Source organism: Amphiura filiformis, chromosome 1 (genome assembly GCF_039555335.1).
Source record: "Amphiura filiformis chromosome 1, Afil_fr2py, whole genome shotgun sequence".
Taxonomy (NCBI): domain Eukaryota; kingdom Metazoa; phylum Echinodermata; class Ophiuroidea; order Amphilepidida; family Amphiuridae; genus Amphiura; species Amphiura filiformis.
Genome location: NC_092628.1, coordinates 57,444,928 through 57,466,022, shown reverse-complemented (window position 1 = coordinate 57,466,022; position 21,095 = coordinate 57,444,928). Strand labels below are relative to the sequence as shown.

General features: G+C 35.7%; 1 protein-coding gene across 3 annotated transcripts; it reads right to left on the bottom strand.

Annotated features, from left to right (window-relative positions):
• Positions 1 to 2,169: 2,169 nt before the first annotated feature.
• Positions 2,170 to 21,095, bottom strand: LOC140149587 (ADP-ribosyl cyclase/cyclic ADP-ribose hydrolase 2-like). Of its 3 annotated transcripts, none has more exons than XM_072171667.1 (11): positions 20,915 to 21,090; positions 18,220 to 18,458; positions 13,149 to 13,284; positions 11,792 to 11,856; positions 9,798 to 9,960; positions 7,304 to 7,377; positions 6,664 to 6,759; positions 6,053 to 6,139; positions 5,286 to 5,347; positions 4,142 to 4,250; positions 2,170 to 3,242 (listed from the first exon to the last, which is right to left on the bottom strand). In XM_072171667.1, exons 2-11 carry the CDS (start codon positions 18,435 to 18,437, stop codon positions 3,212 to 3,214), a joined length of 1,041 nt encoding a protein of 346 aa, XP_072027768.1. In that variant the 5' UTR covers positions 18,438 to 18,458; positions 20,915 to 21,090; the 3' UTR covers positions 2,170 to 3,211. The 3 variants fall into 3 exon arrangements, with proteins under 3 accessions (XP_072027768.1, XP_072027775.1, XP_072027784.1); XM_072171674.1 differs by having other exon boundaries at positions 18,220 to 18,455; XM_072171683.1 differs by lacking the exons at positions 2,170 to 3,242; positions 5,286 to 5,347 and having other exon boundaries at positions 20,915 to 21,095.

Sequence of the window (21,095 nt, the reverse complement as noted above, 5' to 3'; positions counted from 1 at the left end):
TAATACGCAAGTTCATATTTTTACTATGACTATGTATACTAGTAGTCTTTCACAACTTCAGCTGAGTAACTTACATATAAATTCCCGCTAGAAAGTCGTTCTTTTAATTTTAGAAAATAAAGTAAAATCGCTATGGGCTTTTAATTTGCATTAGTGTGGATATTATAGATTTTTCACCCAACGTTAGACATGTAGTTCTGATCACAGGGCCAAGAGAAAAATAGAGTTGTCTCATGTCCCATGGGAGTTTAGAATCTAATGCGGGTTTTTATTTTATTTTTTATAAATATTGAACAATCATTTTATAATATCCCAATACAATTTCGGAGTTGCGGTGCAATCAGAAACAAAATTGAAATTGAACATTGATTTTACACATTTCGTTAAAATACAAAAATAAACAAACAAATAAATAAATAAATAAATAAATAAATAAATAAATAAATAAATAAATAAATAAATAAATAAATAAATAAATAAATAAATAAATAAATAAATAAATAAATGAATAAATAAATAAAATATATGCAGGTTTGCCCGAACAAATTTGCTTCAATATTTAGGATAATACTGGAGCAACTTTTTCCACTCTAAAATCCATGACGAATAATGTGACATAATTTGATAATTTGAAAGTATAATGTGCACATTGTAATCTTTTTTGCCCCTGAACGGCCACAGACTGTCCTTTTATCATGTTTTTATGGGTCATGGTGTCAAGATAATGCTTAGAAAACAACATATTCGAATTCAGCATTCCCAAATTACCTACAGACATGTTGTTAACTTTTGCTTAAAAATCTTGAACTTTTGAAATTAGAACTAGCCTATTATTTGCAGCAGCAAACTATAGCAAGCTATTCATCGAATATTCTATTATAGCCCAGTCAAATTATGAAATTATCTGCCAATAATTGCAACAGAATCCATGCTTTCCTGAAATGATGAATGGTGATTAAACAAATAGATTCTGTTGCGATAAGTGGTGGGTTAAACCCTAATTTTGTTAATTTGACTGGGCTATAATGTCTCCATAAAGTTTGCAGCAACACAAATAACAGGTTGTTTCAATTCCTCCCTAAATCACTACCTAATTACCCAGCAAACAGAAAACGTTTTAAAAACGTTTTCAATATGTTGTATTTTGGGTTTTGTTTTTTGGTAAAAACATTTAAATAACATTAAATGTCAGGTTATATAAAGGTCATGAAAACGTTTTAAAACGTTTTGTATGAAAACACACTAAAACAATATTTTTAAAATGTTTTCAAAATGTTATTATAAAATATTTTTGGCAAATATTTTTTACCAAATATTTTGTCAACACTAAAATAACATTATGTTAGAATATTAGCAGTAAGTTATCAAAAATGTTTTTAAAACCTTTTCTAATCTTTTGCGAATGATGTCTAAAACATTTTGTGTTTGCTGGGTAGTGGTATCGTGAAAACTCATTTTGCTCTCTATTTTTGATAGCTTGCTCCTGATTCATGAAAATATGAAACTTTTGGTAGCCTATAACGATTTAGATGAATTTGCGAATTGCATTGAACCAATCATGTAAAACTGCATTGCACATTTGGTCGTCCTTTTTTTATTACAAAATCTAGTTCATAAGATTTTTATTATTCTCGTGTGTCCCAGTAATATTGTGTCTTTGTGACAAACGATTTACACTATAAAAAGTATTGTCGTCATTTTACGGACACTTGCGAATTTTCAGACACAAACTTGCCAAAACTGTTCCGTAAACTTCTTCAGACTACGCCGCAATTGCAGTGCAGTGCGGTGCGTTGCCGATATACCAATTACTTATCGCATTTCCAAGTTAAAATGTTTTTAACTTTATTGCGATACCGTAATGCAGTATTCTGCGGTACGGTGCAGTGCGGCATCGCACCCGCGCATCGCATCGCATTTGCGGCGTAATATGAACAGACCTTTATAAGAATAATATCATAGTGGGGAAATTCCATATTCTTACGGAGCGTTATGTATTTTACAGAACACATTTACGAAACAGTTCCGGCATGCAGCATTGCTGTCACAAATTTCCGAATCATTACAGGACGTATTTTTTACAGTGTAAATGAATTTATTTCTGTATAAATCGTTTGAAATCAATAATTGTATTGCACATGCACATAAAAATTGTCATTTTTATTACAAAAACCTATTATTATATCTAGTTCATGCGGAACTTATAACAAATGGATTATTAAACTGGATTGAGCTTTATTGATAGAAAACAATATATTGTACTGTTTTATTCCTCTTATTAAAATTCCGACCAGATGTAAGGCATGATTAAACACATCATACGTTAATATTGAACATTATACAGGGTGTATGAAATAAAGTATACGATTTGAAAATTGCCACTAGATTAAAAAGTATCAGGTATTCGGTCAAAATAATTTAGTTGATCTGAATCAACATCTTGTCCTCCCATAACTGTAAAACCACTGGCGTGTGATCATTAATACTGGCTCAGTGGCTATTTTTGAGAGCCGTGTAAAAATGCAGCTGTACGAAGTCAATTACAATAACATGAAAATCATAGTCGCAGGGCAATCTAGTATCTTATGGTGCAAAACTCTAAGCTTTAAAATTACCCATTTTCTTGCATTTGTTACAGTTTTCATCAACTGGTAAATATTATGTGCGCATTTCTTCGTGAAAAGTTATTCTGTGAGTGAAAACACTTGATTCAATCTACTTCCCAGATTTCACTACAATTCACCCCCCCCCCCCTCCAAAAAAATGCCACACTGATGGGAGCCGTTCATGTTTTGAAGAGAGTATAAATTCTTAGACATCGATCTACTTTGAACAATTTCAAGTTCCCCGCTACGCACGAAAACCGCACCATGTGAACACATTTTAACGTAAAAAATTATTGCGAAATTTAGGTGCTACAAAACATTGGTAAAAATATGGACTTATGTGTTTCACAAATCCAAAAACAAATTGTTGAAAATAGATAACTTTACGATTAAAAAAATCGTCTCACCGACGAGTAAAAAATATTGTCTCACCTAGGGGTAAAATGAAAACAAATTGGTGGCCGAGGTGTTAAAAAAATTGTCAAGACTCCAATTTCCCAGCCCCACCCTTGATATCTAAAGGGGTATATTTTGCCCTGCACTGGAAGATTGACACACAGCAAATGCTAAAGTGAGGGTTCATGTTTCAACATCGATCGTCAGTTTTAGATAAGTCGGTCAAATTCCATGCAACGCCTGTAGATATATGATAAATAATAAACAAAACAAATGATCAATATAAAATAAATAATTAGATGGTGATTTTTAAAAAAATTTCCTCATTTTTAGTTCCCTGGAATGTGCGTTTTGAGCGTTTCGACAGTATTTTTTGTGTGACATGAGAGCACATCAGACATATCGAATCGAATTCTGAATACGAAGAATGTCTTTCTGATATCAAATAATTTTTTGAAATTTACGATATTTTTTAATCATTTGCCATAAAATGTGTATTACATTGCGAATTTCAAAAAATCAAAATTATTTGATATCAGAAGGACATTCTTCGTATTCAGAATACAATTCGATATTGCAATAAATACTGTCCAAACGTTCATACCCAATCCCTTAATGGAATAAAAACAGCGTCGTAGCAGTAGCCGGGGGAGGTAACTGCTTCCATGAGAAGTCTTATCCTTCTGTGAGATGCTGGCTGTCATGCTTTTCAACTTTTAAGGCCTTTTTGTACTTTTAGCCCATTCTTTAAAAACAATTTTCATCCAATTGGACGGTTAGATGATGGGTTTTCGTCCATTTTCAATAATATCAAAGTCCCGCCAAATGTATTAAAAGTAGATACACTGTTGACTTTATATTTTTAATTTTTGTTTCAAATACGGTATAGGTTATTCTGAGCCACCCTGTATAAAAAAATTAAACAGGAAGAATTGCTTGTATAATGTATAATTAGGCCTTGAAAAATTGTTTGATTGGCGTAACATTAAAAACATTTCAGGGTTGATAAAGGCTTTGGAACTTTTTCTTCTTTTTTTGTTTATTTATTTATTTTTTTTTTTTTTAATTAATCAATTCTTTTTTTGCAATTTTAGGGTAGGTCGGGTTAAGCCAATCAAACAATTATTTTTAGGCCTTACCCTTTGCAGGATTGTACAATGAATATTGCTACTACGATCATTAAAATGAGAATCACTGCTCCCATTGCTGCTCCAATTATAATGATTTCTTCAGTATATTGTGCGTCACCTGTGGGAAGAAAATTGACAGATGAAATAATCATTTTCAATGTCCGATACGTTTCAAATGATTTGCAAAATTATTACCTATTATTATCATAACAATTTGGTTGTACATTAATTAAAAACTACAATTCAAATAATAAGCTTACTACTGTCTAATAAATTTGTGCATACTCATGAATTTGTATTTCTGCATTCCCCAAAAGGTCAATAGGAAGTCTCCAAAGAGGTCACCAGGTATATTGTCACCAAAAGTTATCCGCTAGGTCCCCGAAAAGTTATCGGGTAGTTATCCGCTAGTTCCCCAAAAAGTCACCGGGTAGTTACCCGCTAGTTTCCCAAAAAGGTCATCGGGTAGTCATCCGGTACCTATTACCTGAAAGGTATCCACTATGGTTTCCCAAAAATTTATCGGGTAGTCACCCGCTACCTATCTAATTTGCATGTGAAATTTGCCGGTGTCTACCCGGTGACTATCGGGAAGTTATCCGGAAAGGTCTCATTTTTTGATATGGGCGATTACCCAAATATTCTTATTTCAGCATTTCATAAGAGTTTTTTCGTGGCTTACATCTCTGTCGTGTGTCTTTAAAAGAGAGAAAAAAAATGATAGTAAAAACGAAAAAAATATATTTATTCTTATTTCAAGTTTTGAATTAATATAAATTGCTTTAGAGATTTTGATTCTTGAAGCAAAAATCATTTTCGGTTATTCTACTATAATAGTGGTCCATACAACAATACACGACTTTCGGCACCAATGAACTACCGGTCATATTTTTGTTCATACCGCTAGAACGAAACATGCACTGGTGTTGTAAGGAAATATGAGCTTTCACCAAACTCTGCATGCATTTTGATGGGGTAAAGTGAGGGGATAAGGTTATTAATCTGGTCAAGCAAATTTAAACATTAAAACATAATTCATCATCATCATTTTCATAACGTAGTCGCCGTCATCGTCATTAACATCAGCATTGTCATCATCATCATCATCATCATCAGCCTCGTGATGACATCGTGTTTTTGCTTTTATTGTCACCTTTACATGCATTGTAATCCAGAGGGTTGTCTAGTGTCGTACATTGGATGAACCGAAATTCACTGAAATAAATATTGTCAAAGTCAATAACATTCTGTTAGAATGTTTGCATCACGGTTTCAAAATGTTTTATTAATGTTATTAATTTTATTTATATAACCCAACATTTAAACCTTTTCTGTAAATGCATCGATCGATATATGTGGTATGATCAAGCAAATTCAGTCTGAAGTCGTGGATATTCAATTTTCAGTTTTTTACATGATTGTAAAATATTTGCAAAGCTATTTACATTATGCGAAAAACATATGAACATTTAATTCCAAAGATATGAATAGTTGAAGTGTTTCCAAAACAATATTTAACAAAAGAAATTTAACAAAAGCCCCACTAACCGCTAAATTTGGATATCCAACTAGATTGCCCCGCAGGGCAACAAATAACCACTAATCGCGAAATATGTATACACCCAAGAAGCTTAAACTACAAATAGTTACCCGATAGAGAATAAGGGAAATTATGGGGTAAAAGTTTTAAAAAGAAGAATATATATTCTATGGTGTCAAGGTCAATGGGCTTTCTTGCCCTGCGGAGCCCTCACTCCAAGTGAGTTCCAATATAAAAGGGCCCCGCAGGGCAAGAAAGCCCAGTAACCTTGACAGCATAGAAATGCATGCATAGCACACAAAGAAATGCATGCATAGCATATTTTGGTCCATATAACGCGAACGTGGCGAAATTGCTCGCGTTAATATTTGAATACTCACAGGGGGTCGTAATTACAAGTCCATTTCAACCCAGCTTTGTCGAGACGCCTTTGTAACTCTTTCATAGATCCCTCTCCACACTTTTCGCTGTATTAAATAAAAAAAATCGGGAAAAAGTGGTGGGTGAGTAAGTGGGCCTACCAATCAAGAGGCTATCAAGCAAGACAATTGAGTAAATAAAGCAAGCAAGCAAGCATGTATAATAAGTTATGAGTGAGTCAATATGGTGAGTGGGTTTATAAGGCGTGTTGTATCAAGAAAGCCCGTGAGATATGCAACAAGCATATCCCCGACGGATCCCCAATTTTACTTTCCTAAAATAAACTTGTTCACCCTCCTAAACCCAGACCCTTCACTATTTGGGGGAAAATGTGTGAACTCTTATTCTTACCTGAATGGTCCATGATAGTGCATGTGATTTCGATGGCAGGGTATACATGTAGTAAGAAATTTACGTTTTGTCATATATTTCGAGCTACTACTACTACTATACGAGTGCGTAATAAACGATGTACGGCCCAATATATTTTGTGGCAAAAGTACCTTTTGGCTAGCCAAAAAGTGGTTCCCAAATTCATCCGATGATTCTTAGATTATCTAAACACACTTACCCAACGTCTGGTGACGTAATATCTGGTACCAACAAGATCTCTACCATGGTAACTTTCTCTGGGTTTAAGTTTGGTAGTTCAATGGTAGCGAACACGCTGAATTGAATAATAATGTGCCATGCTTATGGGTTACATTACACTGGTAATACCGTTTTTGCAAACCTACATAACATATTATCTGTGGAGCGAAAATATTGCACGAAGAATTGGCATGTGGAAACGACTACAGTATTAAACACTACATTAAACGCAACGGTAATTACAAGAGCTTACAAGAAATGTAAGTGTTCTACCATTTCTACGTGAAATTCAACAACTTCATTGTGGTCAAGTCCTAGATACTCTATGTACGTTGATGGCCACAACTAATGCAAACCCCGGGAGCTCCGGGAATGCAAACCACCGGACGTCTATACCAGTACTCTCAAAATGGATTCGTAGGCAAAGTTGTCTGCGACTTTGGCAAAAAAAGAAATCAAATCTTCAAATGAAAAAAGACTCAAAATGGCGGGATGTGTTGTACGAAAATACCATAGGACTAATAAACGAGAGCCCCACATGCTCGCACAAAGATCAGAAATTATACGCTAAAATAAAGAAAGTACTTAGGAAAACAGTTACTTTAGCGTTTTATCTTTACCTATCGTTCTTGAAAGGCGTATCTCTATGTGCATCTAATGCTACATATACTTTTCCTGTTGCTTGCCTTGCAAACTGTCAAAATGAAAGAACAAATTTTATTCAGCAGTCTACAGTACAGTCATTTATATGATCTTATTACAAATCTTATTTATAGTCCTAATATGTTGTTACATAAACTGTGAGTATGCAGGGGGGCTGACACTAAATTCACGGTTTTTGTATTAGCAACGCAAACCTATGACGAATTTTGTTGGCTTGCTCTCAAGAAAGTGAGGCAAGGTCTCGATCGGTTATGAATAATTCACATCAACTCTTACGCGGCTCATGTGATTGAGGTTACCACCAGGAGGATGAAAGTGCATAGGAACAATGCCGGAAACTACGTCACGCTATTGTTCGACCTAGGCTACATCATTTTTAACGCATGCGTGTTCGTTAATACAGCTTTAGTCTCCTCCACCTTCGCAACACGATACGTGGAGAGGGCGCAACACTAAATCACTCCGCATTTTATGTAACAACGAAATTCGGCTAATATAGTCCATAGTGAATATGAGATTGTAGCGACCATATCTACCGACATGTTCACTTTAAATCACTTAATATTGGCTCATATGAATTCGACAAGTGTCTTTAATGATAACATGCAGAAAAAAAACTGGACAATTGATCTCAAAAGCAATTCTCTGTGGCGGATTAAGAGAAAACCCGATTTTGAAATGTGAGTGGTGAGTTTAGTATATTTTTAGCTATATTTTTTTGCACCGAAAAATAGCGAAAAAAGTCAATGGTCATCGATTATGCCGACAAAAGTTTTGGAATCTAGAGAAACAGAGCTTTAATTTGATACCAAATTTATTTTGCCAAGTATTGCAGGGACGCCAGAAATAGCGCTTGAAGTAGGCCGAATTCACACGTTATCCTATGGGACGCTGAATTAGTGCTGCGCCCCCTGGAATGTCTGGAATCACACTGACGGCGGAGGAGAATACTAGCTGGTCAGACAGTTTAATTTTATCAAGCATATAATACCTGAACAATCACCGTCATTTGATCGATTTACTACAGAATTGATTCAAAATATAATTTTAATATTGTAAACCTGTTAACTTGTATATTTGTGTACTAAAGTATAAGGACACGTGAATAAAATCACGTCGAAGACAAAATGGCCGCTAATCCGCCTATTGTCTAGACCTAGGATACATATTTCAACAGAGGGCACCCGGGGAGAGGGCAGCAGTCTAGGATGCCTATCCCTTTGTCTATTATTCCTGTCACCACATAGAACCTGTTGAAGAAAGTACAAACGCCCTCTAGCACGGTCACGACTGACGGCAGTGGGTCAACTACTATACTATGATCCCAATCAGGCACGAGTGATTTGAAAGTCTTCTAATTTGATTTGATAAAGGAATGTCTTTTTGCCAAAGTAATGTCAAAATTAGGACTTGCTGTCAATAATACGAAGGGAACGCAGGTATAAAATACGCAATACACGTGAGTATTTGAAGTCACAAAAACATTTAACACCTCACGTGACCTTGCACCATGGCGCCGTATTTAACTGTGTGTTCGTATTCGTGTCCTCGTGTGAAAAAATATCAATCTACACTAATCAGACCTAATGGTCTAATGAGCAATTGTTAATAATCCTTGATTCTAGATAGATCAGAATAAAAAGTGATGTATTTCACTGATACGAGCTCTGGCCGTTAAAGCCAAATTGTAACATTTCCATAAAAATAGACTGGTATTTCTTTTCCATAAAATGTTAACTGTTACTGTCAGATATGTCCCCTTTTAATTTTGAGTCGAACAACTGAGGTAAAGCAAAGAAAATTGGAATTTACTACCAGCGCAGATGTCGCCAATCCGTGGCACTGCGTCGGTCGTGCTACGGTACGTTTGCTATCCTTTGATGTGTGTATGACTGTCTCGCACAACATGTACGTACCGTGATATGAACATCCCGTACGTTCGACTAATATCTCTATCGTAATAATTAAACGACAGTTCCTGCACTTTATTCAAATTCTCGGATTTTGACAAAACTACACTACATCGTCTGCATTTTTACAGGGTTGTTAGTTTAATAAAGTACATAACAATCGTGTAAAAAACAGAATTTTGACCAATATTGGGGCGTCCTCCTCATCAAATTTTACAATATGGCTTTAATACAGGAATATACATTCTGTGGTGTTAAAGTCTTGTATAAATATTGTATGAGAGAAGTGTGTGAAGCATTCGAAATAAGGAGAAGAGGTAGCAAGACCGTGAACAGAAAAGAGGTGGCATATTTCCTTAAGTCACGTCTACGATCCTCTTTCAAAGACTGGAATAGAGATGAAGAAGTACCGGAAATTAGTTTCCCGGGAAAGTGGATCAGATGACCATATCAGTCATACCTGATGAAGGACGACATATTGTAGTGAGTAAAAATTCACTTGGTTTTGTCAAGCAAACTTGAAATATTTATGTAAAGTTACCTCTTTTGATGCGGATGGCCAGAATCTCTGCACAGCAGATGACATATTCACGCATGAACCCCATGACGGACACTCTTCGTAATTCATCCCGTCGACACTGTCTGGGTTCCCACACCAGGTTAGATTATTGGCTATATAGCCTGGTAGAGATTCCTCAATTACCCTTAATTTAAAATTATCAGTAGCATTTCACGTTGTTAACGTCAATTTGCAAATTATACTTGGTATCTCTAAAAGAACTGTATCGTTACACTGGTATGCCAACATGAGCTAGTGATGAGAGCGTATTTTATTGTGTTCTTTGAATGTATTATACTGGATCTCAGGTACTGGATACATGGGTAGGATATAGCCTACCCTCCCTCGGGTCCGTGGATAACGACTGGTAATATAGACTATATCATTATTAATCAACCCCAAACCCTCCGAATCAGTATAGATATTTTCCCTTTCACTTCCCATAGATTTCACGGAAGTTCTCTTTGACCAATCCTGGGTCAGACGAGTTTTATAATTATATCTGTACATTATCACGTCCGTCACACTGCCTTGCCGTTTGTGTAAGCGTCTTATCCAGATTGCCCTGACCAATCAAGGCAACTCTCAGGAAGCGCGGCGATATTTGAAGAGGCTTTTGACTGCGTTAAGGGGGTACTACACCCCTCGATAAATTTGTGACTATTTTTGCATTTTTCTCAAAAACTAATAACACACTGATAACAAAAGTTATGTATATTATAGGGGCAAGGAATCCAATTACTACACTGGAATTTCAGTGACCCAAGACAAGTGGTTCGATACTTATGATAAAAAATGAGGTACCGCTAGTATGTACCTCATTTCATATCATATTTACTGAACCGCTTGTCTTGAATCACTGACATTTCAGTGTAGTAATTGGATTCCTTGCCCCAATAATATACATAACTTTTGTCACCAGTGTGTTATTATTTTTCGAGAAAAAATGCAAAAATACTCACAAATTTACCACAGGGGTGTAGTACCCCTTAAATGTGCTATCACATTTGAGTTAACAATGGCACCAATGGGATGGTTCTATCAATAATATTGACACCAACGTCTCGCGCAAGCTCGCGTACATAGTTTAACAATGATTTGGAAGGAATATTTGCATTAATAAATTCAAACAGTCTTAGTGGACGAGAGCGGTCAATGTTCGCGGTCAATAAAGCGGGTAGGTATGTAGACAGAAGCACTATCACTATATTGTTGGTTAGGGTAAGGGTAGGCCTATGGGTTACGGTTATACGATAACCCAGTTTGACTGCAGTAAGCCAAAGAATTAAGGTACCAGTTATGTTCACCCCTGTATATCCGCCTAAACAAAGACAGAAATGTCACAATTAGAACCAATAGGCAATAGCTGCATCTTTTAGCTCGAATTTAAGACTTCGTTCGTTGAAATTTTTCAAGAAATAAAGACACAATGATCCAAAAACCCAAAGAAGATGCCAATTAAAAAGTTGCAGTTTGCTCCATTGCATGCCCTATTGTACACAAAGCATTCGGGAACAAGAGAACTAGCGCGTATATCGCCGTGTTTATATTGATTAGCACATTAAAACTAGCGTCATGCTCATTGATTAGAACACAAAAGTGCAACTTTCATTTTGTTTCTTCATTAGGTTTTAGATCACCGTTTCTTTAATTCTCAACCAATTTCAACAAATAAAGTCTTAAATCAGAGCTAAAGAGTACAGGTATTGGCTGCTTCGGTTGTCTTTATTTAGGATATACAGGGGTGAACACAACTGGTACCTTAATTCTTTGGCATACTGTATATCTGTACAATGCAGTGGTGTGTGGGTATTATTTGTGATGAAGAACTGGTTTTAGCTATGGGGTAGTCTATGTCCTGATACTAGTCTCAGTGAATATCAAAATGACCCCTTAGGTGATTCATTATTTAAGCTCTGATTATTTGTACGGCAATTTTCATGGTTTTGATATTTGAAATGTTAAATGTAACTTACTTGTAGTACCTGGAAACTCGTGCGACATTTAAAGCAGCGTCACGCAGGCCTGACCAGAAAAGTGTCTGTAGAAAACAAAACATATTTCAAAATGAAGACCATTGTTTCCTTCTTTCTTGATTCATAGCCTCGTGTTCCACTTTTCTCACAAAAAAAGGTTGAACATGATGCAGTCATGTCTACAGTAGAATTCATCTCGACCTTTGCAGGACTTAACCACAAAAAAAGCTATTAAACCAAGATAACACTCATTGAAACAGCTCAACTGATTAAATCGGATCTTCTCTGGTTGTGCACATGTGTCTGTTTTATATGTGCGGTATCTATGAGGTGCTATAATACAGCTTCAGTTGGGTAACTGATTATAAAGGAAACGCAAGGAAACAATGGTATGTGGACCTTTGTTCACGAAATGAGACAATGGCCTGCTTTTTGTTAACCAGCATTCTTGAAAATGAGCAACATAATGATTGTTGACTTAACACGGTTTGGAAATAATTTCTTCATATTTTTGGTGTTATCTGTCGTTTACATATCCTTCCTAAAACACAAAAGTGCGACTATTTCCAAACACCTAAATTAGCTAAAAATTTAGGACATGTTACAAAACTCTATTTTCTAGAATTTCATAGAATAGTTTAAATGTAGCTTGTACCGTTTTTTTTGTTGCATCCTTCAGAACGGAGCGGTCCGTTACCAATATAGCTCAATATTTTCGGTCAAATCTCCATTCAATTAACACGGGGAGTTGGCTAGCTATGAGCTAGCTATGCCTTGCCCTCACTCATATTCTACGAAAGTGCGACTATTTCTGAACATCTAACCTAGCTGTAATTTTAGGTCATGTTAGAGAAATATATTTGCTAGAAGTTTGGAGAATACTAGTAGTTTAAATATTGGCCGGTTAGTTTTCACACAGTGATGTTAACTAGGCAAATGCAATATACTTCTAACATACACTATTTGTAAAGGTCGCGCGTCAATGGTGAGAGCACTGTTTATTGTGTATAGGAAAACGGACAGTAACTGCAGTATGAATTCTTATACCACCGGAAAAATCTAGCTACATAAATATGTTTATGACTGAGCAAAAAATGTGTCGATTCGTTCGTTTAAGCCAAAACATCGTTAAATTTGTGTTCGGTCACCTACCTTTGCACAGTATTTTTGTGGGACCTGAGAGCCCATCAAACACACAAAATTGCATTCTGAATACGATGAATGTCCTTCTCATATCAAATAATTTTGATTTTTGTGCGTGTGTTTTGTTTTAATTCGCGATATAATACAAATTTTATGGCAAAATTTGCTATCCCCTATACCAGAACGCAGCCTACCTCAGTGGGCCTTTACATACCCGGTCAGCTTGTGTTATCGGTAAAGCCATCCTAATGAACTGATCGTAGGCATCAGCAGGAACATTACATGGAGGCTTATACTGAAACGCCATCAGAAATTCATTCCATATTGCTGTGCAATTTACAACCGTTGGTCTGTATACAAAACAAGAGAGTTTTGGCAAAATATTATTTCAAGTTCTCATAATGCTATCTAGATTCTAGAAAATATTTAATAAACAAGATTGATGCGAGTTTTTACTTCCATTAATGCTGGGCCTAATGATTAAAATTAATTTTACAAAGATATTTTTTGTTCACGGAGTGAAAATTTCCCCCACTTGAACCCATACCGTAGAAACCCGTCTACAAGGAATAGTAGCGACTGTGATGATAGCATATTTCACGCTAGCGCCCTCCACAATATTATATCATTATGGAATTTGAGCAAATCATTTACCGACACAAGCAGGTATACAATGTATTATTCTATCTTTATTTCGCATCTCACGAGCATAGCTCACTTGGCAAGGCATAAGACTTTGGTTCTTTAGATCGGAAGATGATGAGTTCGAGCCTCATCACGGTCACACAAACTTTTATGAACAAAATATTGTTCAAACTTTTCATTTATATTTTCTTGCATTTTCTAAAGACTCCTTTCGTGATCATTTTTTTTTCATATTTAGTTTAATTTATTCTATTGTTTTTCTTTTATTGTTTCTTTTCTTTGTCTTTTTTTCTTGTTTAATTTTATTTGTTCTTTATTTTCTTTGATTCATATAATATTGGCAGGATAAGGAGAGGAGGGAACTAAAGACCCATTCAGTGATTTGCTCATCCGGACGATCGTAAAAATCATCAAAATTCACCTTTGTCATTGTCATAGATGGGGTAACATAGCCTGCTAGTGGTTCAGCAGAAAACCGTGTGACACATAATATACATTTGGCTACATTTTATTATACGATAAATACGAATTTATTAAACATGGTAACAAATATTCTCTAGCAGATCGGTTATACGATGGAACTGGTAGGCATAGGCCTATTATAAATTCGGGATATTAAATATCTTCCTGACGAGACAGATCTGCGCATGTGGTCAAAGACGATTCCTTACTAGCCACAGACCGTCCGCAGGAATTAGTTGAACATGAACCATTCGCTATAATGGCTGTTGGTCGGACCTCTCATCTCTCCACATCGATTGTGACCTATAATCCCCGACATTGCCCTTATGAACTCACATCCTCCTGATTTATTCCACACCACTCCACGCCATACATAAATTCTGCCAGTCACATTTCCCCAATATGAAATTTTTTTAAAGTAAAATTTTAATTTTAATTCATTAAAGTTTGGCGGAGGCGGGGTTCGAACTCACGGCGGCGGACTGCTTTGGACACACTATGAACCCAGCGCCTTAGACCACTCGGCCACTTGTCTTCTTGGAATTCATTTGAAACTTATTTTAAGATATAATCGCAACTTCAACATAGGCCTATCACGTGACAAGCAAAGGCAGAAAACGTACCATATTTTGGAATTTTATTTGCCTAAAAACATTTATGTGTACTATAAAGCGCTCAATTATTGTTAACTGCATGTTTTATACAAAAAAAATCCAATAATAAACATGATAACTGGGCGTCTGTATGGACAATACATTATATCGATTTTGACACGTGCTTGTGTCTCAGTACATTTCCATGGTCAGTAAAATACTATAGAGGAAACCTACCATTTTCTTGTATACACGTTCGATGTTTTTATCAATTACATAAAAAATCCATTTTAGACCCCAAATGTTTTTTTCAGGAAATAAAAGATTAGATTACCATAAAAACGAAACAGTAATCTTTTGCCGGGTCTAATGTAATATTCACATAGGATTTTCAACGTTTTTCTATCCTTATTCTTGCTCAATTAAAAAATATTTTGGCGTATATAAAATTGAAATAAAATTCTCTGCTTCTTAAACGACATCAAATGTGCCACAATTGGGTATCACGAATCGTTATATATGATGTGCAGTTAATATTCATATTTTCTTTTATACAGAGGATGCTTCAGTTTTGACAGGAAAGATATTTTCTTGAAAACCCTCTCACTCGGTTATTTTAAAAGGTAACCACGCTTCCCTAGAATGTGCAATAAATTAGCATTAAAATTTTTCTTATTCTAACAGCAAGCGTTTCTAGAATGTATTATGGCGAAATGTGGTGTAGATTTATTCCAATACGCTGGCGAAGTTACGTAATAATCGGATTACCATAGCAATAGGTGAAAATAATTTTTGAATATACCGCGTTATACACTGATACGTTCAGGCGGTACCTCTTCATTGAACCATATCATGCTGCACCTGTAAGATTAGTATCTTTGAAAAGACCAGTATTGTATTCAATCTATGATTGCAGACATACACAGTACAGGTGATGAGTGTAACCTGCTTGTAGCGCAGCGCGATATGTTCAAAATTGTTTTCACCTATTGCTATGGTAATTAATCCGATTAATTACGTAACTTCACTTGGCTTGTTGGATTCGTCTATACTACAATTCGCTGTCGAAGTGACGTAATAATCGCAATAACTACCATCAAGCAGATTGCACTAATCACCCGCGTATGTCACCAAACATAGATTGAATACCACTCTTTTCATAAATACTAATCTTACATGGCGAGTGATTAGCATTTCTTTGACAATTATGGTTCAATTGCTATGGTAGTTAATCCGATTAATTACGTCACATCGACAGCGAATAGCTATGAGCGTGTTTATAGTGAGACAATCTTTCCGTTATTTGGCTAAACTACCGCGTAGTCTAGATTTGCAATGGTTAGTAAAACATAAACAAATATAGACTGCGTGGCAGTCCAGCTAAATAACGGATAGATTGTCTCACTATAAACACGCTCTATGAGTATGGGTTCAAGTGGAACAAAAAATAGTGTATGTCCATTGCTAGCTATGGTAATTAATCATTTAAGTGTTTACATCACTACTTCGGTGAAGACAAGAGAAGTGTGCCTTCTCTACCAACGCCTGTGATATAACAGGTGCAAGCGAAACAAAATTGAATGACCAGAATAGTTTCCTTTGTCAGATTAATTGATTGAAGTTTTTGAAGACACTCTATTCTTGATGGGACAATAGATTCAAATATGGAATAATTATTATTCCTCATCTATTTTTTTATTGAAAAAACTGCAATTGTGGCAACAGAACAATATTTATTATGATTTCATCACAAGTCTTTCATTCTGGCGAGGGGTAGAAGATGCATATATTAAGTTCGTAAAAGGACCAAGAGTATTAACTAAATTGAACACCCCTGCAGTAAGTTGGAACAGGTTCTTGTATACAACATTAAAATGCTTAGATTAGTTTTGCTTCATATATTTTCCAGCACGATGAAAGTGTTCTTGTGCGGGCTTCTTGCGATCGGAATGCGTCATTATGGCAACAGCGGGCTAGTCGTAGGGGAAGGTACAACCCCCACGATGAGAACGCAGTTGCCATTGTCGACCGTTCTGGCCGCAAGAAAGCTAGTCTAAAAAGAGACGCGGCCACGGTGGTGGCCGGTCTTTTTGATGACACACTTATACACACAAGTAGAAACAAAATCGTGCTTAAGCCAAAAACGCACCCTACCTATCATTCCTCAAGAATGGGGATGGCACAAAGGTGCAACATAGGTTTTTATTGCAAAGACGAGGACAGACAAGTAGTTACAACACATCTGTCTAACCGTTGGTTTCGCTATTATTTAGAATAAATGCTTTTACTAGTTTCTATAAAACCACAAAATTACTAAAAAAAACTATAAAAAAAAACTATAAAAAAAAACTAAAAAAAAACCCAAAAAAAACACCTAAAATTAAAAGTAGAAAGGTAGATTTGAAGAAAGATAAAAAAAAAAAGTCAAAAAGTAAAAATTAAACGAGAATGAAAAAACTGAACCGGTGCCCGGACCATGCTCTCTTCAGTTCCAAAGTCTGACGCTCTATCAATTGAGCTATACGATCCTGATATACGAAACAGTCGTTATTATGTCAATACAATTGATTGGTGTTACAACATACTTAGATGGAATGCATAGCCACCCAGTGCCAGTATATATTTGCTCAAACTCCAAATACAAAAAGCAACCAATTTTATTGAGGGCGTTTCTTAGGTATATCCTTGTAGACGGGGTTTTACGGTATCTCATATGCACAGTTGAACATACACTGTGTCTTGAATAGCTATTGTTGCCCATCAACCCTGTGGTTAAGAGGCTAGGAAATAATACCTAATGTCTCATACCCTGGTTTGTATCCCTTTATCTAATCCTGCCCCACATGACAAGGACTTTTTAGAACATCTTATCTTGTATTGAGACAATTGGCAGCCAGGACAATTTTTTTTGCCTTTTTTCTAAGCATGTTTACTATTGGATTGAGCCATCACATGATTATAATAGTCTTTACTGATTGGTGGCTAAGGTCAATGCTATTGTTTATTTTGTGATAAGGCTGAGCATATTACTGCATATATGAAAAATACACTGAGCATTTTGATACAGGCGATTTACTCAATTACTCCAACTGACAAAATTCAGTTCCTGTTATCTACCCAGTAATGTTTGCTTATCTTAATTGAATCCCTAATAACTATTGGGCCATGGTTATTATCGGCATGGTATACTAATTGAATTTTAATAGGCCTATGATATTGATTTGAAAGTTTGTATTTCAATGAGTTTCTTGCTGGATGGAGAGTTATATAAGCCAGAGTCAGGATGTAGGTATCATTATGCCTCAAATCACTAATTTATTGTAAAATCAGTGCAGAGTAGGTTAGATATGAAAATGGAAAGTTAGAACAAATTACTATTACCTGATCCGTGAACTGTGTCTTTGTGAAAGACGCTTCTTGTTAAATATTTCCTTTTTTCAGCTCTGCAAAACGTTCTTTAATTGTGCAAAGGGTAACAAGAAGATGAAGAAACAGGAGAAGACATATAAAGAGGAAAAAGAAAGAACATGAAGGAGGAAAACATGAAGACAATTTGGAAGACGAGGAAGAAAACAAATAATAAACCTTGTGATGTTGCATTCAGGGTCCGTTTGCAAACACTGTATAAGCTCATGGCATCTTCCTTGGAATATTTCAGATATATTTCTTGTTGTTCCTTTACCAGCATCCGCCTGTCTTTGCCATATGTGTGCGTTTGCTTCAAGAGATGTCAAAAGGACGATCATAAATGATAGGATACAGAGATGAGCAACGGTGTGCAAAGTGTTAGATTTGCTATCCATATTGTCAGAACCAAGATGCTGCTGTTAAAATAAAAACAAGACAGGTCGACATCATAATAAACGGTTATTAGCCTACCGTATATCTTGGCTAAATAGTTGAGATTAGAACAATCAGTTGCTCTATATTTTGCCACTTTTCCTTTCATGATGCAGTCATGTCTACAGTAGAATTCACCTCGACCTTTCCAGGACTTAAACCCCATTAAAAGCTATTAAACCAAGATAACACTCATTGAAACAGCTCAACTGATTAACTTCTTCTCTGGCTGTGCACATGTGTCTGTTTTATATGTGCGATATAGCAATGAGCTGCTATAATACAGCTTCAGTTGGGTAACCGATTATAAAGGAAACGCAAGGAAACAATGGTATGTAGACTTTTGTTCACGAAATGAGACAATGGCCTGCTTTTTGTTAACCAGCATTCTTGAAAATGAGCAACATAATGATTGTTGACTTAACACGGTTTGGAAATAATTTCTTTATATTTTTGGTGTTATCTGTCGTTTACATATCCTTCCTAAAACACAAAAGTGCGACCCTTTGTCAATCACCTACAGTACCCAATTTCGGCATACCATATAAGAAACTCATCATGATGATTGCCAGAGAATAGTTTAAATGTAGCTTGTACCGTTTTTTTTTGGCATCCTTCAGAAGTGAGCGGTCCGATACCAATATTTTCGGTCAAATCTCCATTCAGTTAACACGGGGAGTTGGCTAGCTATGCCTTGCCCTCACTCATATTTTACAAAAGTGCGACTATTTCTGAACATCTAACCTAGCTGTAATTTTAGGTCATATTAGAGAAATATATTTGCTAGAAGTTTGGAGAATAAGTTAAATATTGGCTGGTTATTTTTCACACAGTGATGTTAACTAGGCAAGTGCCCATTCTTCCAACATACATCATTTGTAGAGGTCACGCGTCAATGGTGAGAGCACTGTGTATTGTGTATAGGAAAACGGACAGTAACTGCAGTATGTCATTTCAACCTGCATGGAAATAATTATGCTAAATCTACATGTTCGGTCATTCACGATTTGTTGGGTACCTTTTAGGGAGATTTTATTTACAACGTTCAAACTCAGATACAACTGGTCACCCAGGAAAGTAACGGATGTTTCAATTGCCTTTAGTTCCTATTTTCCTCATTACCATTACCCAGTAAAATATAACGCCCGAACAGAAACGTGGTAAAAAAGTGGTAAACATCACCGAAATGATGTAGGCCTATATGATTACATTGTTATAGGCCTACACGTTTTTGATTCCATATCAAAACCGCTGGTTGGCCACAATGTAAGATAGAAAACCACAGAGAGAAAACCACAGAGAAAATAGAACCCACCTTTAAATGCTATTTTGTACTATACAGTCATATCCTGGATTACATTTGCATAACCTTTAATACCAGGTTTGATTCGGAACAGCGGTAGGCATGTTGGTACATCCTGTCACCATGAATCAGTGACAGTAGGCCTATACTCTCTCAGTTTCCATGGTAAGTTTTAGCGGATGACCAATAGCCTACAATATTGTTTCCATAAAGGGCCTTGACCCGATCATCAGCCTCATCCCCACCGCTTTTCTTCATCAAAACAGCCGAGATTTTGGCATCAGAAGAAAGTTCATATTTTTCTCATTACTCAAATTTAACTTCTGAGATACGGTGTGAACAAAAATATAATTGTAGTTCCACACCGAAAGTGCGCGTACTATCCTTTGGAGTATTGTTATTCACGTTTTTGCTTCTCATAATTATCAAAACCGCTGAGTGATGGAGTAATGTTAACTCAAAATTTGGAAACATAGGTGTAGTGGTATGCCTCAATATAAGATAAAACCAATACATGAAAAATCGGAACACACCTCTTTAAAATTTTGTAAATACTTCAAACTCATAATGTGAATACGTGGATATAACATAAAGTTTACTGACTTCATTAATATGGCCAACTTCTATACTGGGTAACTCAAAATGATCTATAGGCCTACACAACTTTACAAAAAATAATGCTTGCCAGTAATCATTTTGTTTAAATTACAGAATATTATATTTATGTGCTGGCCATCATTTATTAAAGTTTTAAGAGTTTACTTCTTTCAGTTTGCAAAACAAAATCATTTGAAAAAGATATATATAATAAATAATAATAATCATCTGTCAAATTTGACAAGGGAAATAATAATTCAGATGGGGACATAACAGATTTGTCTTCAAAATGAATCGGGTATTCTCATCAAATTGACAAGAAACTCATCAAAATAATTGATATTATTTGATATCATTGCCTTGTCATTTTAAAACGGCGATCTTGTCAAAAATTATAGAATGAATAAGTTGTCAGAAATGACCCAACTTATCAAATTTGAGTAGTTTGACTTTCCAGAGGGGAACTTAACTTAGTTGTACACCCAAACTGTATAATAGCCTCTTTGAATCGTAATACTGTAGTAAATTACACTTGCTTACCTACAACCACTGTCAACTTCAACGAATTTCAACACTTGTTGATGTTACTGGTATGACTTGCGTAGGTTTTAAAACAATAAATCCATCGAACTAGCTGGAAGTTCACTTCCTGGTACCGTATGTCATATGTTATTACTGTATTTCGTCATGTAGGCCTATAGGCTTACACAATGATATAACA